The following is an 18,950-nucleotide window of genomic DNA, read 5'->3' as shown; positions in this document are numbered from 1 at the left end:
AGTCCCGTCCATGTTGCTACAAAAGTTGGGTATTCATCCTTTCTGATGGAGGCATAATACTCCATAGTGTATATGGACCACATCTTCCTTATCCATTCGTCCGCTGAAGGGCATCTTGGTTCTTTCCACAGTTTGGCAACCGTGGCCATTGCTGCTATAACCATTGGGGTACAGATGGCCCTTCTTTTCACTACATCTGTTATCTTTGGGGTAAATACCCAGTAGTGCAATTGCAGGGTCATAGGGAAGTTCTATTTTTAATTTCTTGAGGAATCTCCACACTGTTCTCCAAAGAGGCTGCACCAACTTGCATTCCCACCAACAGTGGAAGAGGGTTCCCCTTTCTCCACATCCCCTCCAACACATGTTGTTTCCTGTCTTGCTAATTTTGGCCATTCTAACTGGTGTAAGGTGATATCTCAATGTGGTTTTAATTTGAATCTCCCTGATGGCTAGTGATGATGAACATTTTTTCATGTGTCTGATAGCCATTTGTATGTCTTCATTGGAAAAGTGTTCATATCTTCTGCCCATTTTTTGATATGATTATCTGTTTTGTGTGTGCTGAGTTTGAGGAGTTCTTTATAGATTCTCCTTTTTGATGGAGTCTTCGCCTGGTTTGGGGATCAGGGTAATGCTGGCTTCATAGAAAGAGTCTAGAAGTTTTCCTTCTGTTTCTATTTTTTGAAATAGGTTCAGGAGAATAGGTATCATTTCTTCTCTGAAGGTTTGGTAAAATTCCCCAGGGAATCTGTCATGTCCTGGACTTCTGTTTTTTGGGAGGTTTTTGATCACTGCTTCAATTGGTCTATTCAGGTTGTCAATTTCTTCCTGTTTCACTCTTGGAAATTTATAGGTTTCCAGGAATGCATCCATTTCTCCTAGGTTGCTTAACTTACTGGCATATAGCCGTTGATAATAATTTCTGATGATGGTTTCTATTTCCTTGGTATTAGTCGTGATCTCTCCCCTTTCATTCATAACTTTAATAATTTGGGTCTTTTCTCTTTTCTTTTGGATTAGTTTGGCCAGTGGTTCATCAATCTTATTAATTCTATCAAAGAACAACCTTCTAGTTTTGTTGATGTGTTCTACTATATATATCTCTAGTTTCTAACTCATTGATCTCTGCTCCAATCTTAATTATTCCCCTTCTTTTGGGTGGGATTGGCTTAATTTGTTGTTGATTTTCCAATTCTTTAAGGTGTAAAGAGTGCTTGTATATTCGGGATTTTTCAATGTTTTTGAGTGAGGCTTGGATGGCTATGAATTACCCCCTTTGATTGCCTTTGCCATATCCCATAGGTTTTGGACCAATGTGTCTTCATTCTCATTGGTTTCCATGAATTGTTTAAGTTCTTCTTTGATTTCCTGATTGATCCAAACATTCTTGAGCAGGATGGTCTTTAGCTTCCAAGTGTTTGAATTTCTTTCAAACTTTTTCTTGTGATTGAGTTCCAGTTTCAAAGCATTGTGGTCTGAGAATATCCAGGGAATAATCTCAATCTTTTGGTATTAGTTGAGACCTGATTTGTGACACAGTATATCTTCTTGAGTATTCTGTTGTTTTAGGGTAGAACGTTCTGTATATATCTATGAGGTCCATCTGGTCCAATGTGTCATTCAAAGCTCTTATTTCTTTGTTGATTTTCTGCTTAGAGGATCTATCTCTTGCTGAGAGTGGCATGTTAAGATCCCCTACAATTAACATATTCTTATCAATATGACTATTTTGATTAACAGTTGGCTTATGTAGTTGGCTGCTCTCAGGTGGGGGCATAAACATTTATAATTGTTAGATCTTCTTGTTGGATAGACCCTTTAAGAATGATGTAGTGTCCTTCTATATCTCTGACTACAGTCTTTAGCTTAAAATATAATTCATCTGATGTGAGAATTGCTACCCCAGCTTTCTCCTGAGGCCCACTGGCATGAAAGATGGTTCTCCATATCTTCACTTTCAGTCTGGATGTAACTTTAGGTTCAAAATGCATCTCTTGTAGACAGCATATGGATGGGTCCTGCATGATACTGGCACAAAAACAGACACAAACACCAATGGAACAGAGTAGAGAGCCCAGATATGGACCCTGAACTTATGGTCAAATAATTTTCAACAAAGCAGGAAAAAATATACAGTGGAAAAAAGTCTCTTCAATTAATGGTGCTGGGAAAATTGGACAGCTATATATAGAAGAATGAAACTTTACCATTCTCTTACATCATACACAAAGATGAACTCAAAATGGATAAAAGACCTCAACGTGAGACAGGAATCCATCAAAACCCTAGAGGAGAACATAGGCAGTAACCTCTCCAACACTGGCCACAGCACTTCTTTCAAGACAGGTTTCCAAAGGCAAAGGAAACAAAAGCAAAAATGAACTTTGGGGACTACATCAAGATAAAAAGCTTCTGCACAGCCAAGGAAACAGTCAACAAAACAAAGAGGCAACCCATGGAATGGGAGAAGATATTCGCAAATGACACTACAGACAAAGGGTTGATATCCAAGATCTATAAAGAACTTTTCAAACTCAACACACAAAAAATAGATAATCATGTTTAAAAATGGGCAGAAGACATGAATAGGGACTTTTCCAATGAAGACATACAAATGGCTTATAGACACATGAAAAAAAGTTCATCATCACTAGCCATCAGGGAAATTCAAATCAAAACCACATTGAGATACCATCTTGCATCAGTTAGAATTACAAAGGTTAAAAAGGCAGGAAATAACAAATGTTGGAGAGGATGTGGAGAAGGAGGAACCCTCTTACACTGTTGGTGGGAATGCAAGTTGGTGTAGCCACTTTGAAAACAGTGTGGAGATTCCTCAAAAAATTAAAAATAGAGCTACCCTGTGACCCTGCGATTGCACTACTGGATATTCACCCTAAAGATATAGATGTAGTGAAAAGAAGGTCCATGTGTACCCCAACGTTCATAGCAGCAATGTCTACAATCGCCAAAGTGTGGAAAGAGCTGAGATGCCCTTTGACAGATGGGTAGATAAAGAAGATGTGGTTCATATATACAGTGGAATATATGGATGAATACCCAACTTTCGTATGGACAGGACTGGAGGAGATTATGCTGAGTGAAATAGCCAAGCAGAGAAAGTCAATTATATGGTTTCCCTTACTTGTAGAACATAAGGAATAACTTAGAGGATATTAGGAAAAAGAAAGGAATAGTGAATTGGGGGAAATCAGAGGGGGAAACGAACCATGAGAGATTGTGGACTCTGAAGAACAAACTGAGGGCTTTGGAGGGGAAAGGATGGGAGATGGGTGACCCCGGCACATATTGGACGGCACATATTGCATGGAGCACTGGGTGTTGTACATAAACAATGAATCTTGGAACTCTGTGTCAAAAACTAATGATGTATTTTATCGTGGCTAACATAACACAATAAAAAAAATTTAAAAAAAAGAAAGATACTCACTAGCAAAGAGCATTTGTTAATGGGTATCCACAAATATGTTTCATTTACATAGTTTTGTGGTCATAAACAATGTATGCCCACATACAAACTCACAATTATACACTTAAAAATTGGGGAACAGTTTCCCAATTTTGAAGTCCTCCAAATTGGGGCACCTGTGTGGCTCAGTCATTAAGCATCTGCCTTTGCCTCAGGTCATGATCCCAGGGTCCTGGGATCTGGCCCCACTTCAGGTTTCCTGCTCAGCAGGAAGCCTGATTCTCCCTCTCCCACTCCCCCTGTTTGTGTTCCCTCTCTCACTGTTTCTCACTCTTTCAAATAAATAAATAAAATCTTTTTTAAAAATCCTCCAAATGAAGGGTTTCAGGGGGCTTTGAACTTACTTTTAAAAATACAAATATGTGATACTTTTTATTGATTTCCAAGAAAAACTGACTGTCATCAGGAAAGATGAAAATTCAGCAGGTGAAATACACAAAAGCCTTCACATAATTAATGGGAGATGCTGAGAAATGAGTGTCATGACTTGGTAGGTTTGGTGAACGATCACTTCTTCAAGTTAGTCTTATATATCTTGGGGATATGTCTTTTTAAGCTATGACAAGGGAGACTGCCCCAGTTTTCCCCGGATTGACCTAGTCACAGCACTGAAGTCCCACATGTGGGGAACCCCAAAGTTCTAGAGAAACCAGGATACTCAGTCATCCTGGCTATGATAACTATTACAAATGAATCTAAAAAACAGACTTCAGATAATGTCAACATAAAGCTTTGAATCAAGCTTTCAAAAAAGATTCAAGCATATTAATATTTTAATGATAACTAACTTGTTTGTAACAGAATAAATACTATTAATTTCATTTTTATATTAAACAATTTCAGTTCCTGTTTTGGTCTATGGATTTAAGGTACAAAATACAATTTGTATAATAGTAAATCATACAATTTTCAAATAAATGCATAGATTGAGATATGTGTTTAGTGTTTCTTTACTGACGGGTAAGCAAGCCAGGCAACCACTTGCCAATATAGCCGTATATGACTGTGATAGATTCAGTGAGATGCCTTAGCTTGGTATCTTTCTATATATCATTTGTTTTTTGAATTCAGATGGTTCAAGGTAAAAATATACACAGAAAGCAGTAGTACAGTGAAAACTTCCCCACTCATCCACCTCCATCTGGCCAACTCAATACCTCCACCCAGTAACCACTGTTATTAGAGTCTAATATGTCCTTGCAACATTTTCTTTATAACAATACAAAGAAACATGAATATATATTCTTATTTTCTTGCTCTGATGTGCAAAGGTAGCATATCATAATACTGTTTTCCACCTCTCTTTTCATTTAACAAAATACCTCAGAGATTTTTATCAGGTCACGAAGAACATTCTCAGTCTTTCTTCACAGCTGCACAGAATTACACTGAATGATATTTCATGATTTACTTAACTGGTTCCATATTTATGAATGTTTGGGTTGCTTCTGATCTTTTTTCCCCAGTCATACTACACTACAGTGAAAAACTAGCATGTATGTCATTTTCCATTTGTGCTAGGATATCTGTGGAATGGCTTCTCAGAACTGAAACTGCCAGGGGGGCCTGGGTGGCTTAGTCGGTTCGGCATCTCTTGGTTTTGGCTCCTGTCGTGCTCTCAGGCTCTTAAGACATTGGACTCTGCATCCAGCATGGAGTCTGCTTGTGATTCTCTCTCTGCTCCTCCCTCTGCTCATGCTTGCTCACTTTCTCTCTCAAATAAAGAAATCAATCTTTAAAATCTTAAAAAAAAGAAAGAAAGAAAGAAAGAAAGAAAGAAAGAAAAGTGAAACTGCTGGTTAACAGAGACTCATATTTTCCTGCTGCTAATTTCCACATGAGCTTCCCCACTCAACAGTCCCATGAGCCTTGGATTAGGACCTGTGTTCCTGTAGCCTGTCAACAGGGTGTGTTATCAAATTTTTGGATTTTTGCCAAGATGATGAATGAAAAATATCTTACTATAATTTTTAATTTGCATTTGTTTCATTAGGATGAAACTGAAGATCACTTTGTATATTTAAAAGCTTCTTGTTTTTCCTTTTCTGTCAAATATCATTTTACATCCTTGATCTATTTTCTGTTGGAATGATTACTCATCTTTGGGTCTTGATAAATTAGGAAGATTAGTCTTTTGTCTACATTATGAGATGCATTATTCTTTTTTTCCCAGCTTGTCATTTGTCTTTTTAACTTTTTTATGATATTTTTAAATATGCAGAGATTTTTGTTGTTTAAGAACGGAAATTACCAAACTTTTCTTTCATGTCTTCTAGATTTGAATAAAAGTTAGAAAATCCTTTTCTACTCCCAAATTATAAAAAGCTTCTACTTTGTTTTTCTATTACATTTATGATTTCCCACATTTGAATCTTTGATAAATCTGAATATATTCACACTATAATGTGAAGTAAGCACCCAGTATCTTCACCAGGTGGCCATTCATCTGTCCCAATGTGTGTATATTATATACTAAATTCCCATGTGCATTTGCTCCTACTTCCCATGTGCATTTGCTCCTACTTCTGGTGTTTCTTTTCTGGTTCTCTGGCTTATCTTTTCAGTTAGCAGTGACACACTGTTTTAATACGACAACCTTGTGTTTTAATAGGATTCCTTAAAATATTTAGTGTTTCACACACAGTGAGTGAGTTCTCTTCTGTTCAGTGTTAGAGTCAGGCATCTGAGGGTCCAATCCCCAGTCTACCTTACTAGTGGTGCAATGCTAGGCAAGTGATTTCATTTCTGGGAGCCTGTTTTCTAGTCTGTGATTTGGAGAAATCATAACCTCCTTACTGAACTGAGACTGAACTTACTGAACTGAACTGAACTTATTGCAGCACATGACACATGGTGGACTCCCCATGGTAGCTGTCAAGTGTTCTGCTAGATTTCAAACTGCCAAGAATATATCCAGACTTCATAAAAATTAAGTTAGCCTACCTATTCCTGTTGACTGACTGAAGAAACATATCTCAAATGAACAGAATCTCTGATGAAAGAATACTGTGGGGAGAGTAAAGAATCTCAAAACCCTAACCAAATTAATTACCTATTTAAAAAACACTTATCGAGGGTGCCTGGGTGGTTCAGATGATTAAGCATCTGCCTTTGGCTGAGGTCATGATCATAGGGTCCTGGGACTGAGTCCCACATTGGGCTCCCTGCTCTCCCTCTACTCCTCCACTCTGCTTATGCTCTCTCCCTCTCTTTCTCTCAAATAAATAAATAAAATATTTAAAAATTATAATAATAAATAAATAACATTCTTGAGCCATTATTATATAAAAGGAACCACGGTGGATTTGGGGCACAAATGAAACACAATGTCCAGTGTTTGTACACGGACTGTCCATCATCTGATAGGTGTTTACCACTGAATGGCTAATGGAGAAAAGAATAAAGACTTAAATGTATTGAGCGGTCTCCCACTCCTTATCACATTCTCACCTCCTCTGTGACAACCCTGCACTGGCACATTCTCCCTGCACCACTCTGGCCTCACCTATGCCTCCCTGCCCCTTGTATGCAACCATCCTTGCTGCTCTCCAGAGCTTCCCTCCTGCCCACCTCTGTCCTGTTCACTCTGACTCACAGACAAGATGGCCAATGGATCCACATCTCTCTCCACCAGGTTTCAAAGTGCAGATCCAAAGTCCCTTGACTGCATTTTAACAGATGGCTCCACCTTAGCTGACTAAAGCAGAAGGATCTCCTGCTGGCCTTGAAAGAGCTGGCTACCATGCTGTGAAAGGGCCTGTAACAAGGAACTACAGGGTCTCTTGGAGCCAAGACCAGCCCTTGCTCAACACCCAGCAGAAAGCAGAAACCTCAGTCCTATAACCACAAGGAACAGAATTCTGTCGACAACCACATGAGCTTGGAAAGATGCCACTGAGCACACCCCCCACACCCAAAAAGATCTCAGCCAGGCCAACACTTTGTTTTTACCCTTTGAGACCCGAAGCAGAAAATTCATTTGAGCCATGCCTGGGTGTCTGGCCTACAGAAAATGTGATGTAATAATAACTAGCTGTTTCAAGCCACTAAGTTGGGTGTAATTTGTTAAGCAGCAATAGAAAACTAATTCATGCCTACTTATCCTTTAGCAGTCAACTTGGGGTGGGCTGCCTGGGTGGCTCAGTGGGTTAAGCCTCTGCCTTCGGCTCAGGTCATGATCTCAGGGTCCTGGGATCGAGGCCCGCATCCGGCTCTGTGCTAGGCAGGGAGCCTGCTTCCTCCTCCCTCTCTTTCTCTCTGCTTGCCTCTCTGCCTACTTGTGATCTCTCTCTCTGTCAAATAAATAAAATCTTTAAAAAAAAAAAAGGAGTCAACTCGGGGAGATTTCTTTGCTCCTACTTCCTCCTCCCCTCTCCACGCATGAAAATTAGGTAACCTACTGAAACCTGGAATCTCTATTATTGGGCTTATCACATTATACAAATCTCTATTATTGGGCTTACCACATTGCACTACCATCATCTGTCTTATTGGTCTCACCTGCTTTGATGAGTTTACTGAAAGCAGACAGTATCTTAACCATCTCTCATCCCCAAAACATAACTTGGCACCTAATCTAGCTCAACAAATATTTGCTGAATGATGGCATGAATTCAAGTACTTTTCTACCTGGCTGATTTCACACCCAAAGGTATCATGGATATCTTTATGCAATTAAAACAATAGAACCTGATAAAACTATAATCCAGAGCTTCTCAAAATTTAAATGCATATGAGTCACCTGGTATCTTGTTAAAAGGCAGACCTTGATTCCATAGGTCTGGGTTAGGGCCTGAGATCACCAGTTTCCGACAAGCCTCTGCTGATGCCACTCCTGAAGGTCTATGGACCACAGCATGAGCCCCACAGCGCCATTTACCAGGCAGGGGGTGGAAAGAGAAAAGCCATAACCCAATCCAATCTAATCCTGTTCGACTGCATGTAAAATGATGAACTGAATCGGTCTAATTTTCTAAGGCAGCTCTTTACCCCAATTTCATCCCTTTTTACCCACTCAACACATAGGAAATTTACATAATTCAAAACAACACCAGTCTTTTCTCATGAAAGTTCTACTGCAAAAATTGAAAATGGTAACAAGAAATAGTATTCAAGAGTTGATTATGTGAGCACAACAGTTACTGAAGCATTTTTATAATCACTGTATCATTCAAATATAAAAAGAAATATATAATATGCTGCTTGTCACTCCGTTTGTAGATTAGGATGTTTGGTTCACACTTCTTTATTTGCTATTGAAATTCTGCCTAGATAGAAGAATCATATTCCTGCAAAAAATAATGTTACCTCTCACTTTGGAATTAAATTACCCAAGCTCCTTATGTCCGTATGTTTTTTGGATAAATCAAGGTTATAGAGATATGTAGACATACACCTGAAAGATCGCAATTTTGTATTTAAGAATAAATTTATGTTTCTCTTAAGATACACTGGCCTCATTTTTTGGACAATTTTGTAAATAAAAGAGTACTTAATATCATACCTTAGAACAGGAAAAATGCTGAATTTGGGATAAGGCCAAATGCCAACCCCACCACAAAAGTATATAATCATGAACAAATTATATATTATCTGGACCTAATTTCTCTTGTCTATAAAATAAAGGGATTGGGGTGCCTGGGTGGCTCAGTGGGTTAAGCCTCTGCCTTCGGCTCAGGTCATGATCTCAGGGTCCTGGGATCGAGCTCTGCATCAGGCTCCCTGCTCAGCAGAAAGGCTGCTTCCCCTTCTCTCTCTGCCTGCTTACTTGTGATCTCTCTCTCTCTGTCAAAGAAATAAATAAAATCTTTTAAAAAATAATTAAATAAAAGGATTAGACTAAATGTTCTCCAAAGCTCCTGCTAGTTTTAACATAATTTGCTTCTATCTGAGCTAATTAATTATTTCATAAAGGTAATAAATCCACACTGCTATTAATGAATAGAGAGTTAATTTAAAAAAAAAAGAAAGGTAAAATGAGCATTTTTCCTTATCTTCTCAGACAGAACACTTAAGAAAATCAGTATGAATTGAAAAAAATAAAACCATTACTGTGATTTCTCAGGTTTCAAACTTCAGTTCTGAAAACTGAAAATAAAGCATTAGGGGGGAAAAAACACTCTGAAAAGGGAGAGAGAGTGGTTCAAGGAACACAAAATAAGTCTTTGCTACAGTACATTTCCATTAGCCAACCTAAAATGCATCATTTGGAAGAGAGGATTATAAGGTGGTAAAATAACCAACAAGCCTTCACGTTCTGTTACCTCCTGATGGACCTGGATGCATCAAGCACTTTTACTACAAGTTACAGTGATTTTTCTAATTAATCAGTGTCTACATTTCCCTAACTACAAATTCCAATCAAGGAAGCGAAACAAAGGATTTTCACCCACTTATCTGTGATTAGCAATTTCAAGTCCTAACTTTGGAGCTACCATATATTGCCCTTTCCTCTCTCACCCTCAGACCTGTCCCTGAGGCCCAGGACAGCTATCCAACCACCACTGCTTCTCTTCCATAGGAACAAACGGTGACAACTATTGGTTTCCTGAATTATGGAAACCATTGAAATCTCCTTTGGTAACTCCAGTAATAAACTAGCATTTGAATTTCACTTGTTGTCAAGTTCACTTTTCATATTCTCTTTGTCTCTGATCCAATATGCATGAAAAACTAAGACAAATGAAATTAACCTTTCAGATTAAAAAATAATAATAATAAAACAGGAAAGGATTACTTTCCTTTGCTCTCCTGGAATTCAGATGCAGACAGACAGAAGGAAATGATCTCATTTTATTCAAATATTCTATAATATAATCTCTGAAAGAAATTTCTCTCTAGTATTTGTATTCATCATGTTCTTTATTTTTTAGTATTTTATAATGCTGTGACATTTTGGAGGCTTGTGGGTGGGAAAATTAATTCTTAGAGATAGCCAACAACTTGCCTGGGTCATGTCTTTGAAATGCAAACCAACCAACCCTGAGCCCATTCCCCACTCACTACTACTTACCGAGTTCCTGCAGTCTGGGAGGTTATCTTCCAGCCCTAAATCATCCCAGGGCCAGGTACCCGACAATCAGAGAACATCCCCCAAGCCAGAAACTACAGAAATTATTAAAACCAGCCAATCCTAAGCCTCCTTAGTTTCCTGACCCTCCTCATCCATTCATTCCTATTAAAAAACACAATAAAGGGGGCGCCTGGGTGGCTCAGTTGTTAAGCATCTGCCTTCCCCTCAAGTCATGATCCCAGGGTCCTGGGATCTAGACTGCATTGGGCACCCTACTTGGCAACAAGCCTGTTTCTCCCTCTCCCACTTCCCCTGCTTGTGTTCCTGCTCTTGCTCTCTGTCAAATAAATGAATAAAACTTTAAACACACACACACACACACACACAATAACGAATCTTGCCCATGTTTTCCCCTCCTTCATTCTGTCCCTGAACATACTAGGGCTTCCTGGGACAGTGTTGCACTGTGTGCTGTGCTCCCCGCTTCGGAAATGTGAGTAGCAAACTAATTTTCAGAAATCACCTATAGATCTGTTAGTCTCACTCTACCTAAATAAAAACAAAATTCCAGGTATATTTTAAAACAGTATCAGCTAAGACTTCCACAAAAAAAAAAAAAAAAAAAAAAAAAAAAAGAGAGAGAGAGAGAGAGAGAGAGAGAGAGCACGTCCCCTTTCTATGGTTCCGCCATATATAAATGAATTCTACTGGCTGATGTAAACTGGTATGGCAGTCAAGTGTAGGGCAGCGAAATAATAAAAAAAATTAGGTACTACTGAAGATTAAGAAACTAATACAACCCTATCTTAAATATTTTCTCAATATCTATTTGAGTATATTATAAAAAATTTCATTACACTATGCCTAAGTCAAAGCCAACCATGGCTCCCTCCTCTAGTATATCAAGGTTGGCAGACACAATATCAAGTACAAATTCCTCTGCTCTGCCGTCAAGACTCTCTAAGCTTAGCTACTCACGTCCTTTCGAGTCATCTTACTACTTCATTACATACCAAATCTCAGACTCACTGAAAGGGAAAGACCCTTAAGATATTTTAATCTATGACTTTTGTTCTATAAACAAAGAAAATGAGCCCCAGCCTGATGAAGGACTTGTCCTTGGTCATAGAGCTAATTACCTCCAGAGCCAAAGACTAAAATCCAAATACTCTGACCCCTGGCCTAACACTCTTTCTACAAAACTGCCAATAGCAACATCTGCTCAGTCAGACAAGTCATTATACTCTCGTCATTTATCACATATATCATATTTGCTTCCAACCCCATACCTTTGGTCACGCTGCTTCCTTGGCTCAGATGATCCTTCCTTTGACCCTTCAACTTCCTTATCTCTCAAGGTTAGTTGCCTAGAGCACTCAGATATTAAAATACAAAGAAGTTGTGTTCTTTCATATTGCATTTTACCAGGTTGGATTTATTTTACCAGGTTGGACATATGAACCATTTGTTACAACAGCATTAAATATGCATTAGATAAATTTTATTTGTTAAATACATTAAATAAAGCATTAAATATAGACGTCTTAGATTCTCCTCATCCTTCAAAGCCAAGACTTAGGCCCCAATGTCTATACCTTTCTCCAAAGGCTTAATGCACCTAGGAGCACTCAAGTGCATAAGCAGTTAGTGTCTCACAGTGCCCTGTATTTGCTAGTTCTTTTATATTCAACAATAATAAGTTCATTTTTCAGATTTATTCAGATCCTTTAGAGAATAGATGACTCCTATTTCTATTTATCAAAGTTTAGAGTTCACTAATCAGATACAGATGCCTAGATTTTAAAAGGTACAGAGGAAGAGAAAGAATGGAAACCAATATTTACGCAGTATCAGATATTTTACACACACAATTATTTTATTCTTCTAGAGTCAAATAAAATTTCCTTTTTCATTTAGGAAACTTACATTTTTATGTAGGAAATCTGAAATTTTACAGCCTACACATGGTTTGGGGTCTTATGACCAGAACATCCACATGCACACCAAACACCTAAGAAATCACTTTGGAAAAAAAATGCTTGTTTCCTCAATTATCATGTATCTACACTTTGCCAGTCAATTCTAATGGTAGTGAGTGGGAAAAGGATAACAAAGGACACCTGTCTTCATGCTGGATGCACGAAGAAGCATGACATGTTAAGGAATCTACCAGACCCGGGGCAATGCCCCTCTTCAAACCTACAGCAGCACCATGGGCCAGCCCATTAATGAAACTCATCCACATGACAGATCTCAGTAAACAAAGGCATCAGACATGCAATAATAAAACCTAAGCAAAAAAAGCACTCTTGTAGGTGGCGTAAGAGAGGGTATACCCTGGGGTGACCTCGGAAGATGATATAAAAGCCTTATCAAGATGTTAAATGCATGTAGTATAACAAGTCTACTGATAAGATTTTATCCATGAATCAACTATAAAAGCCTATGAAAACATGTGAATAAGAACATTTGGTTTTAACACAGCAGACAACAGCAAAAACTAAAAATCCCCTAAATGTTTAGGGAAGGGTACTGTTTAATGAATTATGGTACATTCACAGAGTGGAATGCTAAGCACCACTGAAAACAGTGACATGTTCTGCATGCATTCCAAGACATACATGCTTAAGTGCAAAATAAATAAATAAATAAATAAATAAATAAAAAATAAAAAAAAAAATAAGATATGGACCAGGAAGTAGAATATGAACCCATTTGGGATGCATGTATGCATGCAGAGGTATTATGAATGTATGTATGTATTTGTGCGTAAGGAGTTTGGGTTTTTTAGCTTCCTATTTTTGCTTTTGATTCCTATACAGATAGATGAGAAAATACAAACGGGGTCACACCTTTAAATAAAGATTTGTGAGGGTTCCGGGGGTCTTAATCAACTTAATCCAACTCTTGATTTTGGCTCAGTTCATGACCTCAGGGTCCTGAAATTGAGCCCTCAGTCAGGCTCTGCACTAGGCATGGAGCCTGCTTAAGATTCTCTCTCTCCTTCTCCTTCTGCCCCTCCCTTGCTCTTTTTCTCCTTATCAAAAAAAAAAAAAAATTGGGGGTTTAACATGTGTGTGAGTGGGTAGAGAAGAGAATTTACTTCTTATTTTCATACTATTTGTACTATTTTTTTAAATCATGTGCCTGCATAGTGAAAAATATAAAGGAATGTTTTTTAATTTCTGTGAAGAAATACATAGAAAATTTTAGTATAAGAAGACATTCATTGGCAGATACTATTATCAACATCTGTAAATTACTAGATATTGAAGATATGAAATTACTACCTCAAAAGCAGATGTTTATTTTTAAAATTTTTTTAGAGATTTTGTTTATTTATTTGACAGAGAGAGACACAGCAAGAGAGGGAACACAAGCAGGGTAGTGGGAGAGGGAGAAGCAGGTGCCGAGCAGGAAGCCCGATTCAGGGCTCCATCCCAGACCCCAGGATCAGGACCTGAGCTGAAGGCAGACACTTAATGACTGAGCCACCCAGGTGCCCCAAATGCAGATGTTTAGAAAGTACCCAACTGTTCATTAGTTTTATGTTTAATGTGCTTAATCTAGCAATGCTATTTTGCTTAGTTGACGGGAAATGTCACTTGTAAAATTATATGGGTTACAAAGAATGTAAAGTATGTTAGTGATAATTCAAGCAAATTTCAAACATGATTTTCATAATCAAATTCAAGCATGACTGAACCCCTTTCTCTCCACCGTGAATGCAGCCACAGATGTAAATCAGTTTATTAAACTATTAAGTTTAATTAAAGTGGACGCTTTAACTGGCAACAAGCCCCTAGCTCACAGTATAATGTGGAATTCATCCTAAATGCACATCTTTTTTATTATCCTATATGAACATTCTTAAAAATAATTGTAATAATTGTATGCTCCAAGCACCTCAAAACTCAAATCGGTAATATGGCCCTTTGAAATATCATTATCTTAGTATGATCAAAGAAGCCCAATTGCCTGGAGATGCCATTAAACACCAATAACATCATTCAACAGTTATTTTTGGAAATCCAGCCACGTAAGGCACCACACTCAAATAGCACCTATGTAAGTGTTGAGCACTTCTGGGGTTCAAAAATGGGGAAATCCCAACATGGAAAAGAAATAATGGTAAAGTTACTGGCATCAAGTTAGAAACCAAGTTCAGCTGCAAGAGAAAACTAGGATTTGTGATGATATAGAAAAGACAGAAGTCTGAATACTCATGTTGTAGAGCAAGATAACGGAAGAGCTGATAATGGACGGTAATAATTTTAGCAGCTTGACAGGAAATGATACTGAGAAAAAAAATAGCAAATGTGTTTAGACAGGAGAAGTAGTCTCCAATATTAAACAAAAAAATTTAAGAATTATGAAGCAGCCATTACTGAATGACTCTAGGACAATTAGTAGGGAAGATAGGCCTAACTGTTTCTCAGACAGTGGTTCTCAAACATGAGAGCGTACCACTATCACCGGGAGGCCTTATAAAATACAAACTGCTGAGCCCAACTCCCAACATATCTGATCCAAGAGGTCTGGAGTAAAGCCCAAGAAACTGCATTTCTAACAAACCTCCAGGTGATGCCTATGCTGTTGTTCTAGAGACCACAGCTGAAGAACCACTATCCAAGAACAACTGTGAACACATTTAGTACCTCGTCTCCTCAGAAGGCATGACATAACAAACCAAAAATGCTGAGAAAAACATCATCGTCACATAAGCTGAGGCAGGCTCAGGTCTTTCTAAGTCTGGTCCAAGGAACCCCTTTGAAGCGAGCTCTCTGGGGTACACAGAGAGTGACTGACTCTCACAGAACTGAGATGAAGCCAATCTGGACCTTAGGGGGGACTGGATTTCGGCCCCACATTAACCATCTCACCTCCTAGTGAGGCTGATCTGAAGGAAACAGTTCTGTGACTAGACACAGACATAGAGTTAACATCCAAAAACCAACTGTGGACAAGATCATCACTTGGCATGTCTTCTTTAATGCTGGGAGTTCATTAAACCATACCTAACCTGAAATCAAACCAAAGAGTGTATGACACTTTGTCACTTTGCCAGTTGCAATATTTAAATGCATAACCACAAACCACTTGAAGACCCCAAAACCCAGACCAATACATGGTAAGAGTCTATGAGAGGTCACTAATGAGAAAGTTCTAATGCCCCACTATCACCAAAACCATCACTATGGACGTATCCTGGTCACTTCTGCCACCTTGAAATGTGTAGGAATACAAAAAGTTGCCACAGGGAGAGAGCATAAGTAACTAGAAGCAAGATGCGTATTATACCCTCTAGCTGTCAAGATGTCACTGTGAGGTAATTTTTAGATGAGATTTATACTCAAATATTAGACTCTGAGTAAAGTACATTATCTTCCATCATGTGGAGAGGCCTCATCTAATCACCTGAAGGCCTTAAGAGAAAAAAAGTCTGACCTCTCTAAAGAAGAGGGAATTTTGCCTCCAGAATTCCTCTGGAATCAAGGTTGCAACATTAACTCTTATTCTGGGTCTCCAGCCTGCCAACCTCCCCTGTAGATTTCAGACCTGTCAGCTCTCACTATTTTATGAATCAATTCCTTAGAGTAAATCTTTCTATATACATATGTACACATATAAATCTAATTCATCATTATCAAGTAGGGACAAAGATTGTGAACAGGGATGTGAGAGGACAGTCAACTACTACCATTCGTTCTTTCTCTGGAGAACCCTAACAAACACAACACCCTCCAGTCCACAGTCTCTGTCCGTCACTTGATAATGATCAATTACCTCCATTGTTACGAAGAAAATTACCTTTGGGACGCCTGGGTGGCTCAGTCAGTCAAATGTCCGACTCTTGATTTCAGCTCAGGTCATTATCTCAAGGTTGTGAGACTGAGCCCTGCATCAGGCTCCACAGTGAGCATGGAGTCTACATGAGGATTCTCTACCCCTCTCTCTCCCCCTACTTCACTCACATGTGCATGTGCATTCTCAACTCTCAAATAAGTAAATCTTTAAAAAGGAAAGAAGGATGGAAGGGAGGGAGGGAGGAAGGGAGGAGAAGAAGGTATCTAAAATTCCCACTAAAATGTACCATGACTAATATTTGGATTTTCTTCCTGGTATTTTCCTACACATACATATGTATAGTTTTATCTCTAATTCAAAAAGTAACACATGTTAATGGTAAAGTATATGAATAGAAAAGATAATATAGGGGCACCTGGGTGGCTTGGTGGGTTGGGCCTCTGCCTTTAGCTTGTGTCGTGATCTCGGGGTCCCGGGATTGAGCCCTACATCGGGCTCTCTGCTTGGTGGGGAGCCTGCTTCCCCCGCTCTCTCTGCCTGCCTCTCTGCCTACTTGTGATCTCTCTCTGGCAAATAAATAAATAAAATCTTAAAAAAAAAAGAAAAGAAAAGCACCTGTATCCAATCACCTAGTAATAACTACTCAATGTTTTAGTCCGTCTCCACAACAAATTAAAGCTCCTCCTTAAATGACTATTAGATAACTGACTGGGGGGAGGTATTTTTTCTTTTTATCTTTTATATTTTTTTAGATTATTCATCAAATAATTACCTTCAATTGGAGAAATATCCCTTTCTAATAAGACATAAATTATTTGTGCTATATTTGGTGGGGAATTAAGAGAAAAGATTATTTAACAAATTTTATTTGATAAAATATTAAGCATCAAAGCATTTGTTGTGAAAGATAAATCCTGTAAGTATTTTTCACAGAAGTAATTATCTTATCATAGCAATGCACTGTGTTTGTAAATACCAGCATAAAATCTTGGACAGCACAGGCCAGTCACAGAATATCATAAGATATAACTGTATGAATTACCATATCATGAGATATACATAGTAAAATATTATATTTTCTTTTCTGCAATATGTTATATTTAAAATACATGCACATGTAAATGTGTTCAAAGGATATGCATTAAAATGTTTTTAAAATTTAAAAAAAAAGTTCTCTTTTCACTTTAAAATGAATTATTACCCTTTAAAATGTTGTCAGGCTTTAATGACATTTATATTCTATGCCTCTGTATATAAAACTCAACCAGAAGCAGACAGCTCCTACTTATTGAAAAAACAGCCTCCGCTGTGGTTACACAAACTATACAATTACGTTGTAAATTTCCACAGTGAGCACAAACTAAGGGCCCAGGAACTGGACATCTTACCAAGCATCCATCCTGATTCAAATGCTCTTTGGAATCCATACTAAGCTTCCTCTTTCTGTTGGGCTGTTTCATTGCCACTTTAGCACTCCTTAGCAGTGTTTTTCTGCAAAATAGTGCCACATAAAAAAAGTTTAGGAGTTTTGCCCCTTTAGAATAACAAAAACAAACCCAAATAATGCTTTCATTAAACTTCTAACTGGTTGCCATAAATACACTGAAAAATGAGCTGACATAAAAATTTCACTGTTGCTCTTATAGATCCCACTAAAATAATAAGTTAATGGGGAAAAGAAATGAGTTTTCTACTTCATCTAGAATTTGTATAATAAAAAAGATAGATACTATTTCTTTGGTCTACCTAGCACAATATTTTTGGCTGTTTTGTGCAGTTTTGGGGAGGCGGTTGTTTTATTTTTGTTTTCTTTTTTGCTTAGTTAATTTAACTAATTCAGGTTCACTGCAATCTACGTATTCAGATTCCATACTCACATGGTCTGACTGTCCACAAGTGTCAAGGCAGAAGTATTCTTGGTGAGAGGACTTTTGTCATAAAAGGCATAGCATAGAAATCTGGAACAGAGAAAATAAAAAAAATTTATGAATCCAATTTATCATGACCATTCTTCAGTATGCTAATGAATAGTGGACTAGTAACAAAGTCAAATCAGAAATCAAGTACCTTCCAACAAACAAGAGTCTAGGACCAGATGAATTCACAGGTAAATTCTACTACACATGTAAAGAGGAGTTAATACCTATCTCTCTAAACTATCCCCCCAAAAAAACTAAGAGGAAGGAATTCTTCCAAATTCATGATATGAGGCCAGTATTACCCTTAAACCAAACTAGAAAAAGGTACCACAAAAAAGAAAATTACTGGCTGTTATCCTTGATAAATACAGATGCAAAATCTTCAAAAAAATATTAACAAACTGAATCCAACAATACATTAAAAGATCATTCACCCTGATTAAGTGGGATGTATTCCAGGGATGCAAGAATGGTACAATATCTGCAAGTCAATCATGACATACCACATTAATAAAACAAAGAATAAAAATCATGTGATCATCTCAAAAGATGCAGGAAAAACGTCTGACAAAATTCAATATCCATTCATGATAAAAACTCTCAGCAAACTGGATTTATACCTCAACATAATAAAGGTCATATATGACAAAACCACAGCTTACATCATACTCAACAGTGAAAAGCTAAAAGCTTTTCCTCTAAGATCAGGAACAAGACA

The 18,950-nt window shown here is 37.9% G+C and overlaps 1 protein-coding gene across 1 annotated transcript in view; it reads right to left on the bottom strand.

Annotated features, from left to right (window-relative positions):
• The window catches only part of LOC111142637 (L3MBTL4, histone methyl-lysine binding protein), a 378,206-nt gene extending 359,917 nt beyond the window's left edge, over nt 1–18,289 (bottom strand). Inside the window, exons 1-2 of the mRNA XM_022495947.1 lie at nt 18,191–18,289; nt 17,702–17,804 (exon numbers count right to left, since the gene is read on the bottom strand). Of these exons, the coding sequence (XP_022351655.1) occupies nt 17,702–17,773 (72 nt within the window). The 5' untranslated portion in view covers nt 17,774–17,804; nt 18,191–18,289. The remainder of the gene's footprint in view (nt 1–17,701; nt 17,805–18,190) is intronic.
• Between the last annotated feature and the right edge of the window lie 661 nt (nt 18,290–18,950).

Source organism: Enhydra lutris, unplaced genomic scaffold (genome assembly GCF_002288905.1).
Source record: "Enhydra lutris kenyoni isolate GAN:26980312 unplaced genomic scaffold, ASM228890v2 scaffoldscaffold8, whole genome shotgun sequence".
Lineage (NCBI taxonomy): Eukaryota > Metazoa > Chordata > Mammalia > Carnivora > Mustelidae > Enhydra > Enhydra lutris.
Note: the sequence above shows the minus strand (reverse complement) of the source record. Positions and strands in the feature narration are given on the sequence as shown.